Here is a 16,491-nt window from a genome sequence, read left to right on the forward strand (position 1 = left end):
TTTTTTGCCAAGCGTGAAAGAATCCTATCTAAGTCGGTAGTTCTAGAATTATTTGAATGGTGATGTTCATCATTTCATTGCTAATATATTTTTCTGTTCATCTTGACCAAATTTGTGATACCGTGAAACAATATCAGGAGCATTAAAATAAAATACCACAAATCCTTAGAAACAATATCACAATTTTGTTATTAATGTGTTAAACTTACTACTGACATTATGTTTTTGTTCTTTGTTTTTTTTTTTTTTGCAGATTTCTTCACTTGCGGATGTTGACTAAGAGCTTGTGTGCATGCTGAGAAAGTCTATATTATATCATCAACTTAGCAAAATCGTCTTTTTTTACTCATTATAGTCACATATACAAATTCTTTTATGCTTAGATGTAATTCCAAATGTCAAAAATTTTGTATTCTTTCTCCATTTTTGGTTAACAATATCATAAAACCTCGGAATCAATAATATAGTGTTACCAAGATTTGCCTTTTGTATTTTACAATATCACACATTATTGTAAACAATATCACACTTCATTTGAAACAATATCACCATTCTTCTAAAACAATATCATCACATGCATGACGCTTAATTGTAGACAATACCCCTTGTGTGTTATTGTTATACAATATCACATGTACTTATAAACAATATCATTCTGTATACAAAACAATATCACGGTTAAAAGTATTTTAAAAGCAGTATCCAAATTTGTGCTACTGTAAAACAATATCACAACCAGGTAAATAAAATACCACAAGTCATTAGAAACAATATCACACTGTATGTAAAACAATATCACACTATATACAAAACAATATTGAAGCAAAAAGGATTTTTAAATCACTATCCACTTTTGTTATATGAGAAACAATATCACAACCATAAAAGTAAAATATCACATGATATTTGAAACAATATCACACTTTACCAAGAATTATATCAGAGCCAAAAGGAATTGTTTAGTCATAACTACTTTTGTAATCTTGAGATACAATATTCACTTACACCAGAAATAATTGAGGATTGAGTAACGAATGAAATAAAGAAGATGTGTAATTGACAGTTCTTGAAAAGATATGCTGCTTCTTAGAGGAGCTATCACATGTAAAGCTCACTGAATTCACTTCCTCGGTTCTTACAGAAAAGATATACTGCTTCTTAGAGGAGCTATCAGAGTCAGAAGAAGATGAATTGGTTGTACTATCCATGTCGTAAAGGAGATTATCCGTCATTGTTGGCAACTGCTTTTTCTCTATTTATGGACCTGAATATGACCGCCTCCTCATCCTTACCACGCTTACAACCTGTGATAAGCAAGAGTCATTAATTATCTTATCTGATTTCATCATTTATGCTAGTGTCTAACTCACAGGTACATATACTTCAGTATTTAACATGATGTCAATCAATCTAGCTTGTAAAGTCGTGAAGTTCATGACTTAGTAGAACTCCGAACTGGTAAATTCGAGAAAGAATATTCAGGTCATATATTTGGCTTCCTAATTCCTATTAGTCTCACAAATAGTCTCATTATCCGTGTTTGAATGCCATGTTGTCTGAGGATTATCGAGTTTTTGCTACATACTCATCAGTATTTGATCCTGCATAAACAATGACGAAAAAACATTCACCATCGTACAATCGCGGAATTTGATACAATATACAACCACATTATCATCAGAAGTAAATCCATAAGAAGTTACACAACTAATAACTTCTAAAAAGAAAGTAAAATAAGCTTGTCTTACAATAACTCATAATATGTGATACTTTAGCAGCAAATATGTGATACTTTAGCAGCAAATATGTGATATTTATAAGATGTCAAACAATTTAGAACCTAAATCGGCTAAATGTATACTACTACTAGCTAACAGTAAAGAGTAACAATGTAAAACAGATGTAAATCAATCTGACACAAATTTTAAAAAATTTGAAACAAGATACTACACATGTAAATTAGGTTTACATGACAACAAAACTCGAACAAAGTGAAATAATTTAAAATCGCAATCAAATAACAAGACTATGAATCAATCTCATCAAAATTATAAATCGAGAACAAAAAAATCATAACAACAGGTGGAATTGAACATAGATCAGGAAAAATTACTGAATATATAACAAATTCGTAACTTGTTCAAATTAAATTAACCTAGATGTATGAGAAAGAAGACAAATAAATCATATGAAATCCTCACAAATTAAACCTAATTTAGGAAAAAGAGATACAAAGCATTGAGGGGTTGTTTGGTTCAAAGTATGGAAATTGAATGGATTGGGATGAGAATCCAGGGTGAAATGGAGTTAGAACCCCATACCTTTTAACACTTGTTTGGTTTGATTTTGCAATGGATTGTATATGCCCCTCACCAAATAAATTGAAAAAATAACAGTGTGTTTTCAGTTAAATATGTTTGTATACAACAACGAGAACAATGATGATGAATATTACAAGAAGTTACAGCAATAACAATCAAGAAAACCAAAAGGCAAGCATGATGAATATTATATTGTCTCTCATACAAAACGAAACATCAATTGAATCACAACGGTAAATTTTTTCAGAAAATGACATAATTCAAACCCTAAAAATCCAATATCCTAAATCATACTTCGATCACCATTAAAAAAAAGTATAATGAAATTGTATTGAAAGTAGAAGATGAAGACTTACATAGAGTAGAATAATAGCAATTTGGATTTTTTTTTCTTCTTTCTTAATATTAGGTTTTGTATCAGGGGAGATTGGATTTAGAAACTTGGGGGAGGAGTAGAGTATGAGATTCCGGGGGGTTAGGGTGGATTGAGAATCCACTGGGTTTCTAAATCCATTCCAAATGTGGCCAACCAAACACTTGAATGAGTGATATCCATTCCATTCCATTCCATACCTCCCAACCAAACACTCCCTGAAATCACGATGAGTAGCTACAAAATCATAACAAACGCAGTAAGATGACTAGTAATTGCAAATATATGTAGCGAAAACAACAATCACATGAAAATAAAATTGAAATTAAAAATTAAAGATAAAGTAGATGTACCTGACATCGCGATTTCGATTGAAAGAGTATGATCGTTGATAAGAAATAGAAGAACGACAAATGATTGAGCTGAGATTGAATTCGAAACAAAGAAATCACGAAAGCAGGAAAATTAGAGATTGCGTCGAAGAAGATAGAAGGTAGAGAGAGAAAGGCTTTGGGCGAGAATGAATGAATTAGGTTTATTTCGATGGAATAAGGAGTATATATGCGCACCCGCGAAATTACCATATTACCCTTACTTATCCGCACTAAATCATGGACGTTGGATCTCTTAGATCTGAGAGCTAGTATTAATCCTCAATCCTTAAATATATGAGTTATACTCACATGATCCCAGTCCTCTATATATATATATATTAATTTATGGTAAGAATACTCGTAGAGTCATACTAGACAGAAGATGATCCAATGAAAGACTAAATAGGGTTTTTTTGATAACTTCAGATTATCGTTTTAAAACTTAAAGACTACTACCAATAAGTTTGATCCAAACCCAATAAAACACAATCTCACCAATTTATTTTTGAATTTCCATCCTAAGTTGTTAATTTTATCCCTTAAACTAGTTAATTTGATGAAGTTTAAGCAACTTTTTTACCTTAATTAAGTTAGATAGGTGAATTAGATGAAGCTAATTTAAAGTGATTTTGCCCAAAATGATTGGCAAACGGTAGTATTGGTAGTGTTAAAAGGATAAAGTTCCAATGAAAGAGTGTTAAGTATAGTTTTTAAACGAAAAAAAGGGAAAGACAAAAGGCGACAACTGAAAACAGCTAAGCAAAATAATTAGATGATGAAAAGACTGACGGGTCTCACCTCCTCAAAAAAACACAGCGGAATGAATGAATAGCTGCTGCCTGCTGATCCCTCCACATTCAACAACAACAACAACAACAACAACAACAATAATAATAATAATATCTCATCATCATCATTCTTTCATTCATTCCATTCTATTGTTTTCAACATCTTCAAAATGAGTTCACCATCAGATACAGAAGCAGGCGACCTTCGTAAGCCATTTTTGCATACTGGAAGTTGGTATCGTATGGGTTCTCGTCAATCTAGCATGATGGGTTCTTCTCAAGTCATTCGTGATTCTTCTATTTCTGTTCTTGCTTGTGTTCTTATTGTTGCTCTTGGTCCTATTCAATTTGGTTTTACTGTAAGTAAAATCCCAATCAAATACATAACATTTCTTTTACATTCACTTTCAATTGCTTACTTTTCGTATCTTTGCTTCATTTCAGTGTGGTTATTCTTCTCCAACTCAATCTGCAATTACTAAAGATCTTGGCCTCACGGTTTCCGAGGTATTACTCAATTATTAATTTTTAATTCATCATTTTCTTTTATGGGTTTTAAGCATATATCATATATGGTGTGTGTAGTACTCCTGGTTCGGCTCTTTATCCAACGTGGGTGCCATGGTTGGCGCAATTGCGAGCGGTCAAATATCTGAGTATATTGGAAGGAAAGGGGTATGACTTGATTACTTTAATCTCTTATTATTATTACTCTCTCCGCCCTGTTTATTTGTTTGCCTATTCCATTTTGGTGTGTCTCAGTCAATTGTTTGCCTTCCTATGTTAGGAATGCCTTTGATGGGCATTTGGTTGCCAAAGGCAAACAAATGACGGGGACGGAGAAGGAATGTTTTTAGTCGTATTGATTGCAGTTGAGTGCATATGTGTCATTAATTTACTCAACTTTTCCCTCCCATGACAGTCTTTGATGATTGCTGCTATTCCTAACATTATTGGATGGCTGGCTATATCATTTGCCAAAGTGAGTACTATCTCTTGTAGATCTTTGAACTTTATTTGAGCATTTGTTTGGATTTTTGGGTTAGTTCAGTTGATTTCTGAGTTGCATTTTTTGGTCTATACAGGATGTTTCATTTCTGTATATGGGAAGGCTGTTGGAAGGCTTTGGTGTCGGCATAATTTCTTACGTGGTAATGTCTATGTTTCAGTTTGGTTCTTTGGTTGATACATGTAACTATGCAAAGTATAAAGTAAATCCTAATGTAAAAGTTGCTATGATATAATAGGTTCCGGTATATATTGCTGAAATAGCACCTCAGACGATGAGGGGTGCATTGGGTTCAGTAAATCAGGTATGTGTTGAATTCTGGCTTGAACTTTGTCAGTTGAGGGTATAGTTATGCAAGCATTGGAGGTGGGCTAATTCGTTCAGTTTCCGATCTAGTCATATCCTTGCTTTGGTTTGTAGCTATCAGTCACAATAGGTATCATGCTGGCATATTTGTTGGGGCTTTTTGTTCAGTGGAGAATACTCGCTGTCTTAGGTAATCATCGGCCTTTTCATATTACATACTGCATGCTTTAAGAGTACCTTAGTATGATGTTTCTATTCGATTGTTACTAATTTCCTTGTGTAGTACTGTAGTAGGTATGATTTGTTCCAGTTTTAGCGTTATTGCTCACCTGGTCGTTCTCTTAGTAGTTTCTTATCTTTCTAAAGCTAGCGTTTGAAATACTTCACTTGCTTGAGTATAAAGATATTTGTTTCTATAAAATCACGTTGGTTCTATTTCACGTGCTAAAATAAGTAAACAGGGTAGTCTGAACTCTTAAGAGCCATTCTTGTATCAGACTGTCCGACCATAATATTGTCGTCAGAATGTCAGGTCTTAAGAGTTAAGATTAATGTGTACGGTTTTAATATAAAGGTTTTTGAAACCTTACATTGATATTTTTTTAACCTCACGATTTTCTGTTTAAACCTCGAGTTTGAATCTATACCATTTAGTTTAATCGTGGAACTTCACAAGTGACTATATCTTAATGACCAGACATTCTTATTCATGCTTTCTTGATAATAGATAAATTAGAAAGCACTTGGACATAACTTGCTTTACAAGACGGGGAGTTTACATCATTACCTTAGCAGCTACTTTTAGGCGTATAAGTCAAGTACTTCATACTATGTACATTTTTGACGTATTAGCACTTGGTTAGTTGGACAGAAATGCACCTCTATGCTCCTCGAAAGTCTTCTCTCTGAGCTCTATATAATTTGTATGTAGTATACAGTTAGGAGTTACATTTGATGGTTTGTGTATTAATCAGACCGAATAAAAAAAGAGTCTCTTCTCTATACTTTCCTGAGATTCAGGGTGCATTTTCAGGACCAGGCTTCCTTTTCATTTCAGATAGTATTATCCACTTATCCACCTGTGTCACTGTGTGACCCATAATCATTTTTTCCTTACTGGTCATAGCCTCTCATATACCACAAGAGCTTGCTGATAGCAGCTTTATCCAGAAAGCCGTATCACCATAGGCAAAATAATCCTAATACTACTAACTAATAGCTAGTCGTAAGTAGGGTATCAAATCCATAGGAAAACAGTGAATTTGCCTGTCTATTCTATGAGTCGTTTAGACTACTGCAGGTTTTAACTGAGTTTAATCCGTTTGGTTGGTAGCAAATGAGTAAAATAACAATCTAATCAAATTTGGGAAAAGTAAGGGTCTTGGATCCACATATACAATGATTAAGGTGAATTGGGATCGTGTAGATAGTCTCGATTGATAGATTGACTGACAATGGTACATCCTTTAGGACTTATATCTACTTAGGTTAGATAATCTTGCGGGCTCTGGCAACTTACTAGGTCCTTCCTAAATAGTGTTATGGTTGCCTTATTCCTAATCCAGGCTTTCGATCTTAGGACTAGGCAACGCATAGTTGATAACTTTCTGGCGTCCTCTCAGTCTTACTAGCAATTAATAAAACACGTTGTATGCATAAGACCAATAATAATCATACCAATTGATAAACTAGTAGCACTGTAGCAATCACCAATCATAGAGCCGAATCAATCATACACGATTCCCCTTTACCCTAACAAGTGAGTTAGCTATGCATAATTGAAATTAAACTAACAAAGATATTGAACATAAAGGAATGAATAAATTACCAATTTATGAAAAGGAAGAACTTAAATTGTTGATAAAGAATGAATCTTGATCCTTGAATTACAGATGAAAAATTGAAAGATTAAATCTACTCTAATGTTTATTGTAGAGGCTCATGTCCCTGTCATGAAACTTGACGTCCCTGATTTGGGAATGCTCGTTCCTAACATGGGATTTGGTGTCCCAAATTCGGCAATTGCGTATTAAAGTTTCTTCACTTCTGCCGTGGAATGAAATCACTGGACCAACCTAAGTACTCCCAAATCCTCTCCAACAATCTTGTTCTCTTCAGATTTGTGTTCTCTTATTTCAGTACCACCGCCACCTAACTATCCCTAGCCCGTCTAGCAATAACTAGGCTTGGATTCTTCGCACGTTCATCTTTGGCTCATCAAAAGTGTATGAAATAGTACTGAAGATTCCACTATGATCTTATATAAGCGATTATATCATCAAATCATCTAATGGAGAAAATTATGCAATAAACCAACTGCGAATACGGTTCGGCATCTTCAAATGGCATCAAATTAGACTCAAAAACCTTATACAAAATGGGCACATCATCCAGCAATGCAAATGCCACAACATTTGAGCCTTGTAGTTTCTGCATGCTGGTTTATTTTAGCTTAATATTCTATCATACTGTATGACTATACTCCAGTTGGCTTGAAGTCCAAGAATTGGTCCTGGTTAAGACTTTCTTGATCAATTTTCTACTTTCCATTCTCGAGTGCGGACTTTTTATAGGGCTACTGAGTATATATTATAGATTTTTTTTTTCCCTTTTCGTTTGTTCTAGAAAATCATAATGTGTAAGTAATAGTATGGCTCTGTTGAATAGATAAACCCGAAATACTTTGTTTTTATTGTTAAATAATTCATCTATAGACTATAGAGTCTCTCAATTAGGAATCAAGAATCAAGAGTGTTAGACCTGATCCATGTTATATTAATGTTTTCCAGGAATACTGCCGTGCACCATCTTAATACCTGGATTATTCTTCATACCAGAATCTCCTAGATGGCTGGTGATTTCTAGTGCCTTAGCTCTGTTTCTTGGTTGAACATATGATTGTTGGTTTTGAAGCTTTGTTTTTCCTTCCAAGGCAAAAATGGGCATGATGGAAGATTTTGAGGTTTCCTTGCAAGTTCTTCGTGGTTTTGATACTGATATATCTCTCGAAGTGAACGACATCAAGGTAATATAAGAGCTATCAATCTTGTGAGGCGGGGCTTCTATTCTCTATGTTTCTCTACAAAATCCTCTAATATTGTCGTACAATTATCTAACATTGTGTTTAAATGTTGATGTGGTACATCTTGCAGAGATCTGTGGCTTCAAGTAGCAAAAGATCTACAATAAGATTTGCACAACTCAAACAAAGAAGATATTGGTTACCTTTGATGGTAATAACTGTTGTCTGCATTCTTCACCCTATGTTGTCAGTTCTTATGTTTCAACTTCAGAAATTATATGTGCAAGTCCTTTCAGATAGGCAATGGATTACTCATCTTGCAACAACTCAGTGGAATCAATGGTGTCTTGTTCTATTCAAGTACTATCTTTCAAGAGGCAGGTTAGCAGTTATATCGTTAAGTTGATTGTTGAGATGTTCCTAGGGTTCAATATTGAGTTGACAAGAACCACATAATTCGACAAAGTAATCCTAAGTTCTTTATTCAGTTTGTGGTAGTCATTTTTCTGCTTTTTACTCTGTCAAGCATTATCTTGTAAGAAATTTTTTAGTACTGTAGTAGGTGGGGAGTATTATTTTCGATGGAAATGTTGTTGAGGGGTCAGATTTCTTTAGGTATCTAGGATCTATTATTCAAAAAGATGGGGAGATAGACGGAGATGTGGCTCACAGAATTAAAGCGGGATGGTTGAAATGGAAAAGTGCTACAGGGTTTTTATGCGATAAAGATATGCCCCCATAGATTAAAGGGAAAATTCTATCGCACAACGTTTAGGCCTGCCTTACTTTACAGCTCCGAGTGTTGGGCCGTGAAACACTGTCACATTCAAAAAATCTGTGTGGCGGAGATGCGTATGTTGAGGTGGATGTGCTGCCATACAAGGAAAGATCGATTAAGGAATGAGGTGATTAGGGAAAAGATGAAAGTGGCGCCAATAGAGGACAAGATCGATTAAGGAATGAGGTGATTAGGGAAAAGGTGAAAGTGGCCATACATGGTTGTTGTTGTTGTTGTTGTTGTTGGTTATTTGGCTAAACCGCATATTTGTTAATTTGACTACACAAATAATACCCAGGATGATACATAAAAACATATTAAATACTTATTCCATAAAAAACATATAAAAACATATTAAATACATGTGATTTGCTCAACTTGCCGCTGTCATCAAGGCACCAACCACAAGATTACCCCAATCCTTCGAGTGTTCCTGCAAATAGTGGAGTATGAGTGGCTTGGATGTACGCGGTCCAACCCCTGAGGTTGTTTCCAAATGACATAATGAAAACTGTGTAGAATGTTACATTGAAAAACTGCCACTAATAATAAAAAAAGAAGTGAAGCTAATTTATTGAGCCATTTAATCACTATCTTGAAAAGTTGTCTTCTACCTTGATGTTATAGTAGTTTATGCAAAACTGCGGGCTCATGTCCTTTAATCTGTTTGCTCTGGGTCAGGGGTTACCTCGAGCAACGCTGCAGCAGTTGGTCTTGGTGCTATCCAGGTGTGGCTTAATGTGCCTTTGTTAAACTAGTTAGGATGTCAATATGCAATTTTAAAGTCAACTTATAATGTCTTTCTGCTCAATTCTAGGTTATGGCTACTGTTGTCACTACTTGGTTAGCAGATAAAGCTGGTCGCAGAATTCTCCTAATTGTAAGTATTTACTGTACCTGTAAATCTTAGGGAAAGTTTGAAAGTCTTATTAAATCTTCCATTTCTGTCTTTAATGTAGGTTTCTTCAGCAGGGATGACGTTGAGCCTCCTAGTGGTATCAATATCCTTCTACTTGAAGGTAATGATCTAAGTTTCTTAATGGGTTTTATAATGATTTTGAGTCATTTAGCCTCCTAGTCATTGTTGTCAGAATCCCGATCTAAAAATGTTTGACCGATCCCAGATTTTACGATTCTATCATGATTGTAGAATCTTACGATCCTATTCATTGGAAAATTTCTAGAGATATAATCATAATACGATCCTACGATCCGATTCCATAGTAAAAATATCAATATATATTCTTGTAAAATGACATCGTAAAACCCAAATTTTGGTGCAAATTGTTGAATCATGTTCATACAACGATACTAAAATAATAAATTATCAATATTTCATGGATAAATATTGATAAATCAGTTTTTTTACCTCCGATTATATGTTTTTACCAAATAACATGCTATATTTAGTGAATTTGTAGAATCTTACGATTCTAGGATCCGATTCTATCGATTCGATCTTACCCTCCCCATCGATCCAAAGTAGAATCCCGATCCTAACAACATTGCTCCTAGTGGTATCAATATCTTAAATTTGCTGCCAAAATAGTAGCAAAATAAGAGGAAAATAGGGCTTGTTTTTTAAAGGGTTTTCTGAGATTTTAAGGTGTAACAAAAGAAAACGAAAATTTTCAACAAATAAATGATATAGAAAATCTCCACTCTTAATTTTGCCATAAAAATCAGCCTATGGCTAATGACTAAGGTTAATCTTTAACCACAAAGGCTAAGCTAGCATTCCACAAGGAAAGATCAAGATTTGCACAAACTTCTTCATTGAAAGAGTACTGAGCAACAAACCTATTTTGTTCCTAGAAGGCAGCTCAAATGCTTGATTTATATTTCCAAAGGACTCGTGTATGTGGCTGAAAATACACCACGACTAACAAGCTCATTTGTTAATCATGCAACAAAATCTCAAATGTTTGAAGTCCTTTCCATAAATGTGAGGGATTTCGACTGATCCCTTACTGCCTCCTTATCTTGTGGCTCACCATTCACGAGTTTACAGACAAGAGAGGCAAGATATTCATCACATTCTTTCGCACATCAGCTTGAGCACAACTTTCTCTTCTTTGGCTTTTATTGTACTTTTCTCAAGTTCCTTCTATTAAACTACCAAAAGAAGACTTAGATTAAGAAGAAAGTGCCTCCTACAAATGCTTAAATTGATAGGGGTCGCCCAGACTATGAAACGGGTAGCGCTTTTAGAACCTACTTTCCTTCGAATTCTTAGCAAAAGTGATAGAATCGTAAGTCAATATAGGAAGTTTGTATGCCAATATTGGCCCATATGAATAAGGATTATGAGTTGGCTTCTAGAGTACCCTATCTAATAAGGAAAGATCATACTTTTCTTGCCTACTTAATAAGGCGCTCCTTCTTAGTCTCCCTTTTGCATACCGCTGGTATAAGGCTCATACGATTTTAACAATGACTCCTATTTTAGGAAAACCAAAATAGAGGACCCTTTTTTTTGTTTTTTTTTCCCTTTTTTGATTTTTTCTGGTGGAGCTACTGTGGAGGTAAGAGCGGATCTTTGCTAACGGTGTAAGTGTATGAAGGAAACAGAAAAAGAATAAACTCTAGGGCCAAAGCCAAATTTCTGAAATCAAGGTTAAGTAATGTAATACTAATTCAAAACAAAGAGAAGATCTTAGTTTTTAAGCCACTCCTATAAATTGTGCATTTTGTTTCCTTAAACAACCCAGAAAACTTTTGCAAAACCAAGTTTGTTTTCTTTATTTTCTGACCATCTAATCTCAGAGTATGTTTGTAGCAACAAATTTGTGATGTTCTTTCCTCTTGATTCTCCAGACTTTTAGCATGCTTGCCTGACTTCATTTTTGTTATCTCAACCTTAGAAAAGAAACCCAATTCCCTTTGTTTTTCCTCTGTTTGGCTTCTGCATTTTCAGATCCAGCTCTGGTCATTTCCCTTGAGTATAAAAAAAAAAAATGAAAACTGAAAATCCGTATTAGTCCCCATGTCTGTGCTGCATATGCCTTAACTATTCATCAAAAATATTTCCAGTTGTTACCAATACTTTCTTTTGCTAATGTTCTCTTTAAATCAGGATGTCGTGTCCAATGATTCTTCATGGTATAATGTTTTCAGCATCCTCTCAGTTGTTGGAGTTGTGGTATGTTGATTTCTACTCATTTTTGTGGCAGTTATAGTAAATCTACCTTTCATTTATGGAAATTTATGAATCTCGTTTAATCATATTCTTTCAGGCTATGGTGGCTGCTTTCTCATTAGGTGTTGGAGCTATTCCTTGGATTATAATGTCAGAGGTATCTAGTTATATCAGCATATGACATAATGCATATTTTTGCCCACTTTGTACCCACACAGACGTGGACAAGCAAAATGCACACGCATATATTTGTTTTGGTAGGACTGTTCATTTGGCTAAGGTCGTATTCTGGTCGTTGTCTTAGGCAACCATTTTCCATGAGGATTTATTGCCTTGAGCGGGACCTTACATCATACATATCCTTGTATAATTTATGGACAGGGACGGTTTTAATAGTACATTTGAGTAACCACTGTGGGCCGTGGAAATAGATGAAATGTGCTATAGGTATATATGACCAAATTTGGGAAGCATGAGCAATATTTATACAGCATTTTGATGGGTCACAAGTATTTGTGATTTTGGTCAATGTGCTTCAGTTTCCACGGGGCTAGTTCTGAAGCTGCTATATAGTGGAGTTGGATACTCTATAGTATGCGTTCCTGATTTTGGCAGCTAATCTGTGTGATTGAAGAGGAAGTCAATTGGTATCATTCATTCATTGTTAGCACTTAGCAGTTCCTAAGCAATTGTGTCCACGTAAGTGTGTAGAATCCTTACCCTGTTTTGCCATCCTTGCCCTGTTCCTAAAATATTTGGCACTAGTGTCATGGCAGTCTAAGTCCCTCTTACCCTCATAAGAAGTCTTAGTTAATAATGGATCTTCTCTACTCACTAGATGCTTTAGAATGAAAACTGTGCCGTGTAGTTGCCACTTAGTAGATCGTCCACAACAAAAAATCCTTGGCTAGTGATAAAAAGAATATAGAAAACTAATCATGGGGTTATTAGGTTCTTGTACCTTGAGACAAATAATGAGAGTGAAAGAATTGCCTCTTTTGTGGCCTTAAGAGCAAAAGGTTAATTTTCCAATATTCTTATACTTAAATGTTACTTCCTCTAATTTTTCGGAATTGCCCCATTTTTTACTCTTCGCATATTCTCAGAATTGCTACATTTCTACTTTGAGCATGTTTTGTGTGGCTAAAATTCAATATTGAGATGGTGAGACCCACTACCTTCTCACACCCATTTATATTCCTTAATCTTTGGGCAAATGTAAATGGAGAACTTCCTAAGAATCGGAGGGAGTACAAAAAAGGAGATAATGCACTATTCTTTAAATTTTTAGAGGATGGTTGAGAAATAACTCACTACTCCGTATTATTTATAGAGGATGGATAAGAAATAAGACATTCTGTTATGGTTTGGGGTCTTAAATTACACAAGGGAAAGTATATTTAACACATTACCATGTACATGAACATTAGCAAAATAGACTCTCTATGAAGTTGAGTATATTAGTGAAGATAATGAAGTCCCCATAACCCAACTCCATATACCAAATCCATATCGAGCTTTCACAAAACGAAGTTCTTCTTTCTTCAAAGTCATTTGATATGCATTTGGCCGCAATAGACCTTCTCTCTCCATATTAGCATTTATCCAATAGTAATGTGCTATAGTCGTCTAGAGTTTATACTGGATGCCTATAGGGGCTTCAAAAAAATGTAACTATAGATGAACCACATTGGGACCAAATTGGAAACAAAATGCACAAGGAGTTTAAGCTTGGTTAGCACTATATCGTCATAAAAAGAAAAAAGAAAAAACAGAAAAGTCACAGTAAAAAATGATGCTCTAGTGATTCATGCAATTGAAGCTATTCATCTGTATATGACAGTTTTTGATGTTGAAACTTGGAGTCATTGTAGAAAAATAAAATGATCAAATTCTAAGAAAAATGTGTGGAGAACAAAGCTAGTACCCTGTGCCTGTGATTGAAAAAACTTTGGTGTTGAAGAGGATGGGTTGGAGAGAAAGAGTTCTTAGGGCTTGATTATAATCGTCTTGTTTGGCTGTATAATTTTCTTCTGTTTATTTTCAAAACATTTGTTCATCTGTGTCTCTTATTAGTTCTCTCAAAGGTTCTCCTTCTTTCTATATTCTTCACACTTATTTTTTAACCTATCTCGCTTTCTTTTGCTTTTGTGTTTGTCCATCTTTTATTAATTGTTGTTTCCTACCTTACAGTGAGTGTTTCATAATATTATTCACGCTAGCCAACCCTTAATTATTTTGGGACTAAGCTATATTGTTGTTGCTGCTGCTTATGATGTGTGTGTAAATAATGTTTTTCGTTGTTATGAATTATGATGGTGTGATGGTTAACATGCTATCTGACTTCTTTCCGCATCATTGAAAAGGCCGAAGATCTGTCTTGGGCTTGCCTGGATTGAGGGTAATTGGTACCGGTATAATGAAGGGGAAGGAACAAAGAAAAAGTAGGTGATAATAGTAGTGGCGGATAGGGGAAGGAGAAGAAGATGGACTAATAAAGTTATAACTACTCCATTTTACCTACCCTCTCCCAGGGTAATGTATTTATCTCATATGAGAATAGTAGTTCCCTATCATCCTTTTCACCACCATCATTTCCTTCTTTTCTCCTTAGATTTTTGAGCTCCATTACTCCCGTAGTAATTACCCCCACCTCAATACAAGCGAGAGTGAAGCCGAATACTGTTGGTTTGCTACATTTTATTTCAATCGAGTTTGCTGTCAAGTGGTACTATCTATGTGTTCCTCTACCAAGATTGTGTTTCAGAATCTGCTTTCTTGTTTGCTTCTGTTGTCTATTTTTCGACAGGTTAATACTCTGAAGTCGTGTCGTTACTTGACATGCATTAGCTTCAAATCCTAACAGATGTACATCAATTGTATAGAAACTTTTTTCGGTTATGTTAGGCCCAGAAAATCAGGCACTGCATTTATTGGAATTTTTGCACTACATTCTTGAAACTTGCAGATTCTTCCTGTCAACATCAAGGGGCTGGCTGGAAGTATCGCTACACTTGCCAACTGGCTCACGGCATGGGTTGTCACCATGACTGCAAACTTACTGCTGACATGGAATAGTGGAGGTGCGCTTCTATAACGATTTTAACTTTTTTCTTCATAGTGCCATCACGGTATAAATCAAGGTCTAAAACTACATCGCGACAAGTTTGTAATATTCGAAAGACTTCCCACCACTTCCTAAAGCAATTTGGAGTATTGGCTATATCAACCATTTTTTATTGCGTGTTTATACTGCAACAAGTTATGTTACTCTGTATTCCCTACCCGACACTCACCGGACCGACAATTTTCCTAAGAGGGACACAAAGAGTGCGTCTTGCATGACAAAAGAAAAGGAAAATAAGCGTAGATGAAGCATACAATACAATATGATTTATTCTTATTGCCTTATTTGTCAGATGTCAATCCATGTCACGTTAAAAAGTCTAAATATCTCATTTTTTTTATTAAGCGTCTGTTTTGAGATGTATCAATATACTCGTATTTTCATTTTATTAAAGTGCTCTATATCTCAATATTTTTCTTCATGGCCAGTCCACACTTGGTTATCTACCTACGTTGGAGACCCATACCAATGTTCAAGTTACATAGGCGATACTCGATTCTGCTATCACGACCAAAAAACGAGTTTGATACCATTCATCATTTATATGTCTGGGTAATGCTTTGCTTTCTGTTTTGTAGGTACTTTTTCAATATACACGGTAGTGTGTGCTTTCACTGTGGCATTCGTAGTCATCTGGGTCCCGGAGACAAAGGGGAGGACTCTGGAGGAAATTCAGTGGTCATTTAGATGATCCACACTTTATCCCTCTCCTACTCATCAAGATTTATTCGTATAAAATCAACAAACCATCTCCATCTTCGGTGAACATAGCAATACTCGGGTCCGGCTTTGTAGATGCAAATGTGTGCCTGTATCATAAAGCAGAACGTCGTCTTAGGCAGAGCTGTCTTTTGCTGCGTTGCTGTTCTATAGCTGAACTTTTTGTTCATAAGGGATCCTGTATCAATTATAATAAATTACTCCCTCCGTCCCGGTCATTTGTTGTCCTTTGGTTTTGGCACAAAGACCAAGGAAAGAGGAGAGGACCAATAGCTAAATGACATGTGGAACAAATTGAGTGTGAATGATCAATTTACTCATCAAGTTCATTCTTAAAATAGAAAGGATAACAAATGACTGAGACACCCCAAAATGGAAAAGGACAACAAATGACCGGGACGGAGGGAGTATATGATTATTTTCCTCCCTGTATCATTTATAATAAATTATCTGATTATTTTCCTCCCGTCCACTCTTCTACAAGCGTTAACACATCAATCAAATGAAGTATCGAGGAATTTCTGTTGTGCTCCG

At 35.2% G+C, this 16,491-nt stretch overlaps 1 protein-coding gene across 1 annotated transcript; it reads left to right on the forward strand.

Annotated features, from left to right (window-relative positions):
- The first annotated feature begins 3,829 nt into the window (after window positions 1-3,829).
- Window positions 3,830-16,262, forward strand: LOC141596904 (sugar transporter ERD6-like 6). Its single transcript, XM_074417179.1, has 18 exons — window positions 3,830-4,215; window positions 4,301-4,363; window positions 4,442-4,531; window positions 4,779-4,838; window positions 4,942-5,007; window positions 5,104-5,169; window positions 5,286-5,361; window positions 7,961-8,025; window positions 8,104-8,196; window positions 8,324-8,404; window positions 8,490-8,574; window positions 9,653-9,699; window positions 9,789-9,851; window positions 9,931-9,990; window positions 12,048-12,113; window positions 12,208-12,267; window positions 15,079-15,193; window positions 15,816-16,262. The coding sequence occupies exons 1-18, from the start codon at window positions 4,027-4,029 to the stop codon at window positions 15,926-15,928; spliced, it is 1,458 nt and encodes a 485-aa protein (XP_074273280.1). The 5' UTR covers window positions 3,830-4,026; the 3' UTR covers window positions 15,929-16,262.
- Window positions 16,263-16,491: the final 229 nt, after the last annotated feature.

This window comes from Silene latifolia, chromosome 8, assembly GCF_048544455.1.
Source record: "Silene latifolia isolate original U9 population chromosome 8, ASM4854445v1, whole genome shotgun sequence".
NCBI lineage: Eukaryota > Viridiplantae > Streptophyta > Magnoliopsida > Caryophyllales > Caryophyllaceae > Silene > Silene latifolia.